Here is a 5,633-nt window from a genome sequence, read left to right as displayed (position 1 = left end):
AATTCGGCCAATCATATGAGAGATGATCCAGTGACTTTGAAATAGCTTTAAATTTAGGTTTAGGGAGAACTAGTATGTTTTTTCCATCCGGCGATCCCTGTCCTAACAAAAATTGATTAAAATAAAACATAGTAATTCGAACCAATTTACGTTTAAAAACAGAAGTGGAATTAAAAGGAAAAAACTCAGCATTGTTGATCGCACTGTGAGGGCACATTGCAGTTACATATATATTATGTATGCTCCTACTCCCACAATTTACTACCTAACGCTGACTTATAATCTATAATTATGAAGATCAAAATTGGCATGCGATGTAACAAAATATAAAGGTCAATGATTTGTTAGTTGAGTGTTTTGTGTTTGGATTATTCGATACCTTGCTTCTAAATATGTTGAGTTCCTATACGTGCATCCCTCCGTGTGTCTCAACCAGCTAAGGACTAGGGTGGTTGCACTCCGAGATAATCAAATCCAAACCTAACTTGGAAAATAAAAAAATACTAATTAACTATTTTATGAGGCACACGCATTCCTCTACAAGAAATCAAACATATGGAACCATTGGAAAGCCCCTACTACTTCTGCTTCATCATGCACCCCACCCTACTGTACAAAAACAATTAGAAAAATACTAAGCTTGTTAACATGTCTTACTCTCTGCTACCAAACGCCTTGTTTCATTTCAATTTCTCTTGCTACAATTAACGTTAATTATTAATTAAAACCAGCTTCAATTCAATTCCTGCCGACAATCTAATTTAACTTTTGTAAACTCTTCTTATATATGATGCCACGTTCATCTATTAGGTTATATACTTATATTCAACATACTATTCTAATTATAAAATGGTCCATGCTACACTTTAATCATTTTGTGTGTGTCCTTGGTTTTTTGTTTCTTACGTTAACTGAAGTGCCTTTCTTCATGCAGAGGTTGATTCTATAAGTAAAAATAACTTTGTGACACCAACTATGGAAGTGTAGTGCTAGCTAGTAGTGGTACTAAGTACTAACTCAGGGTGATTGCAATAATTGATGATATGAAAAAATCAAAAAATTTTAAAGAAGCTGTAGTTGGTTAATATTTTTCAAAGGTGGGCCCTGCAGGCAGTTCAAGCTGGTTGATACATGAAGAAAGAAATAGAAATAAAGAATATAAGCTAACTAATAGTAATGATTGTAAAGGATTCCATGTCTAAACAGTCAACCAAAAAATCATATTCATTTCTAGGGAATACTATATTAGTATATAGAGGATCCTCCTGGTTCAAGAAAGTATGTGGAGGCCAACATACTAGTTGTGAATGGTGATCCACTAAGCATAAATGACTTCTATTTGTTAATGTGAGGCAGCATTTTAGTTAGTCTCCTCAGTGTTCAGAGCTGCATAAGATTGATTGGTATTATCTGATCATATCCATCCAAATTCCAAAATGATGTACAATTCAATATTTGCCAAAAGCTTTAGCCGTTATGAGCAGAAAAAATTGGGATATGGAGCATTTGTGGGATGCTTAATAATAGTTTTGAGTCTTTGCACAGTCTTTAAGCCTTACATAGGTTCTATTCATGATTGTGAGTCCTCAACTCTTAGTTCTTAATAAACATACATGCATGATGCATGGTGGATTACTCATGTTCATTTCTTAGTTCTTACTTCTTGTTTCTGTTTCATCACAGTGAAGCTGAAGCTCTATGTCAGCGTTGACACCAAAATGCTGATGCTGAATGAAACTAGCAACTTTCCACGAATAGCCAGAGGTAAGACATTGATTCAGGTCCATTTATAGACGATAATTTGATTGTGATGAAGCAAATGATTTTGAAAACTTGAATAGTGGTGATGAGGCCAATAATTTTGACAGAAACTTCTTCATTTTACAGTTGAAGAGACAGAAACAAAGAAAATGGAGCAAGGATGCTTTTCAGAAGAAAGGACAAATTTTTGCCAAGTACAGGGAGATATCAGAGTCCATGGAAAATCCTCCTCTGTTTACGTTGTGACACCTGAAACAACAATCTTGCCCGAAAACTCCTCATGGACCATAAGGCCTTATGCGCGAAAGAACGATGCAGAAGCAATGAGGCGTGTAAGAGAATGGTCAATAAAGGCAGTGAAAGATGGCATGAAATTCCCACAGTGCACACAACATCACAGCGTTCCAGCTGTGATATTCTCTACTTCAGGCTATATTGGCAACCACTTCCATGAATTCACAGACATCATCATCCCACTGTTTCTGACTTCTAGACAATTCAATGGACAAGTTAAATTTGTCGTGTCCGAAATGCGTCCTTGGTGGATTTCTAAGTACCAAGCAATTCTCAGTAAGCTGTCCAATTATGAGGTCTTGAACATTGACAAAGATGACCAAGTTCACTGCTTCCCAGGTGTGAATGTTGGTCTCAAAAGGTATCCGAAAGAACTAAGCATTGACCCTCAAAAGTACTCCTATTCCATCGAAGACTTCAGGAGTTTTCTGAGAGACTCTTATTCACTGAAGAGAGTTAATGCAATCAAATTGAGAGAGGAGGGTGAAGATGAGAATAATAAGAATAAGAAGCAGCAGCCAAGGCTTTTGATTCTTTCAAGAAGAAGAACAAGATCATTCACTAACACAGCTGAAATAGCAAAGATGGCTAGAAGCATCGGATTCGAGGTGATCGTAATGGAAGCTGGTGGAAGCATGTCAAACTTTGCAAATGTGGTGAATTCTTGTGATGTGCTATTGGGAGTTCATGGAGCCGGCCTCACTAACATTGTTTTCCTTCCTGAGAATGCAGTTTTGATACAAGTAGTTCCTCATGGTGGTTTCGAATGGCTTGCCAAATATGACTTCGAATTGCCCTCAAAGGATATGGGACTAAAGTACTTGGATTACAAGATAAGTGTGGAAGAAAGCACTCTTATTCAGCAATATCCACAAGATCACATGATCATAAAGCACCCCCCATCCATTGGGAAACTTGGATGGGAAAGATTCAAGTCTGTGTATTTGGAACAACAGAATGTGATGCTAGATCTCAATAGGTTTAGGCCTACATTGCAGAAAGCCCTTGAGCTATTGCAGCAGTAATGTAAGTACTTGTTCCCGGTGGATGAGTTTTTGTTGTTGTTTTATTGTTATATTTATCCATTGTTTTGCAAGTAGTGTACATAATAAATGATGAACAAAGAAGTCATCACGTGGCACAAAATATTTGTACTTGAGGGAAAACAATGTTCAGTGGAATCAGAGATTACATCTTGCAATAACAAACAATTTATCATGTGCCTTATGAAATTAAATTGAAGTTGGTTCAGATGTTTACTGTCGGAATGATGTATAATAGCGGCAAATGATAAAGTTTAGAGTTATTTAATTGAACTAATTGGATGTTTTTTCTTGATTCGTCCCATTATGTATTTTTCTCCAGAGGCACCATGTTGCGTATTGCTTGGAACGAGTCTTTGTCCCTTCTATGAACCTACCACATGTTCTTATTCCACTTGTCCTCGTTGTTTCCTTTACTATTCGCTTTTGGTTGCCTAAAATATGACGTATAGTCGAACTTAAAATACACTCCAATTTGGTGTCTGGAACTTACCAAACAGTGTAACTGTGAGGAAAGCAACAGTTAGTAGAAACTTACCAAACCATAGAAGAAAGAATAACAAGTTTCAAAAAAGAAGAATGTTATGGAATGCCTTGAATGAAAACCCAGTCCAAGTTTGTGAACATCTTGGAGAAAACTTTATATATAACGCGAGTATCAACACATTCACCCAATACGATATACAATTTGATAAGGCAGCTCCTTTACTCCCTAAGCCATCTTTTAACACTAAAGCCCAACACAAAGCAGCATGCAGTGCAGTAGCTACTCCAGAACTGAGCATCATTGGAACTCCAATGCTCTGTGTCTGTGGAAATCTAGTCTGACACTTGAGAACACTAGAAGCAAAAAGGTATGGAATGAGTACCTGAACATATCTTCCTGCTTCTGTGGAGATTTCGTGATCTTACCCAAATAAAATCAAAATGGATTTTGTGTTTGCCCAAACAATAGAGATGGGTAGGCAAAGGATGGTAAGAACAAGCATGGCTCTCTGAGCGTGTATGCCTAACATGTGATGCTGTCCTGCTCCATATGATTGGCCACACAAAGTATCCAACGCACTTGCAATTCCCATCTGTCATTATATGAAACCAACAAGGAGTTGAACACAAAGTTAGTTGATTTAAAAGGAACGGTTGGCAATGAAGTAATCGCTTCTAGTTTCCATGCCATGGAAGGGTGTAACCAGCTCTGATTGGTGTTGAAATATTTTTTAACAAATTCTTCATCAAATTCAAATTATAAAGGAAAAGAAGAGGAGAAAATTTCTATTGGTGAAACCATAAAAAGAGTGTTAAGAGATGAATGTAAAAAGGAACTAAACACTAAACCAATGCTAGTGACAGAAGTAAAGGAAGTGGCGATGGAAACGCTGGAGAGAGTCAACACGCTTACGTAACCAACGAAACATTATTGAAATTAAGGAAATTCACCATAATTAAGCAAAATATATTTGCTTTTTCACTTCTTTAATCACTGATGCTAACTTATTTTGACCAGATACGTGAGGTTCAACAGAGACACAGGTATTATTCTCATATTCTCCCTCCATGGATTAATTTATATGTTTTTACACAAGTTATAAAGTCAAAAAATTTATGAAAAGTTTATGAGAAATTTATAAAGAAGAACAAGCCAGTTTCAAATGATAGAACTTATGAAGAATTCTGTGTTGCAACACAATAGGTTAGGCTTATATTTATATATAGGATAGAAGTTAAAAAATATGTATCATGTAACAGTTAAATCATGCAAGCTACGGGTAACATTACCAAATGCAAGTTTCGGGTAAAAAAAATAGAGTAGAAGTAGGAGGGTAGGTACAATGTATATTGTATAGAAAGTTTTCAGAACATTAGTATTTCGTTAATAATTAATATATATTATATATATTTTTATAATTGAGATTAAGCCTAATTGGATCCGCAGCATCCTCGCTATTATTCAGTGACTGTTGAGAAAAGAAAGGTAATCACCCATTTTTTGCTCATCAACAAAAGAGTCATCAGCACCATCACTCCTCACATTAGGTGAAAGTTTAGATTTTGACACAGACCCACCATAAATACTGTCACAAGATACCGAAAAACTTGAATTTGGGCTATTTGGTAACCCAGAAAGTAGGTTGTTACCAGCACTGAAGCCTGAAAAGTGGTTGTTGCTGCTGCAGGAGAAGTAGTGGGGTGTCTTGGTGGTAAATGGTTGTTGAGAATGGTGTTAGAAGGTGAAGCAGGTGAAGAAGAAGAGAGTCCCAAGTGGGTTTTGATTTAGAAAACAAGGTCATGAAGGACATAGTCAGGGGTTGAAGCCAAGCGAACAAGGTCAGGTTCTTAGAGGTTGAAGAGAATGTGGCCAACGATCTTTGACGCATTCTCAGGGTCAAGCTTGTTGATTCTGGCCACCACAACATTCGTGACTTCAAAACTACCCATAATCGTATAATCGAAGATTAAAAAAAGAAACAGAAAAAAAAAGATATCTTTTCGTTTTGGGTTTTGTTGTTGAAGAGAGAAAATAAAAAGAAAGAAGAG

The 5,633-nt window shown here is 36.5% G+C and overlaps 1 protein-coding gene across 2 annotated transcripts; it reads left to right on the top strand.

The window, feature by feature from the left end:
* Window positions 1,167-3,314, top strand: LOC107631775 (protein O-linked-mannose beta-1,4-N-acetylglucosaminyltransferase 2). Of its 2 annotated transcripts, none has more exons than XM_016335322.2 (3): window positions 1,167-1,578; window positions 1,684-1,764; window positions 1,869-3,314. In XM_016335322.2, exon 3 carries the CDS (start codon window positions 1,911-1,913, stop codon window positions 3,078-3,080), a length of 1,170 nt encoding a protein of 389 aa, XP_016190808.1. In that variant the 5' UTR covers window positions 1,167-1,578; window positions 1,684-1,764; window positions 1,869-1,910; the 3' UTR covers window positions 3,081-3,314. The 2 variants fall into 2 exon arrangements, with proteins under 2 accessions (XP_016190808.1, XP_016190806.1); XM_016335320.2 differs by having other exon boundaries at window positions 1,174-1,578; window positions 1,888-3,314.

This window comes from Arachis ipaensis, chromosome B03, assembly GCF_000816755.2.
Source record: "Arachis ipaensis cultivar K30076 chromosome B03, Araip1.1, whole genome shotgun sequence".
Lineage (NCBI taxonomy): Eukaryota > Viridiplantae > Streptophyta > Magnoliopsida > Fabales > Fabaceae > Arachis > Arachis ipaensis.
The sequence above is the reverse complement of the archived record's forward strand: the minus strand, read 5'-3'. Positions and strand labels throughout refer to the sequence as shown.

Coding starts and splice junctions, on each gene's coding strand:
- LOC107631775 (XM_016335320.2), top strand. CDS start 1,437: ATGATGTACAATTCAATATTTGCCAAAAGCTTTAGCCGTTATGAGCAG. Junction 1,579..1,683: donor CATAGGTTCTATTCATGATT/GTGAGTCCTCAA, acceptor GTTTCATCACAG/TGAAGCTGAAGCTCTATGTC. Junction 1,765..1,887: donor CTTTCCACGAATAGCCAGAG/GTAAGACATTGA, acceptor TTCATTTTACAG/TTGAAGAGACAGAAACAAAG.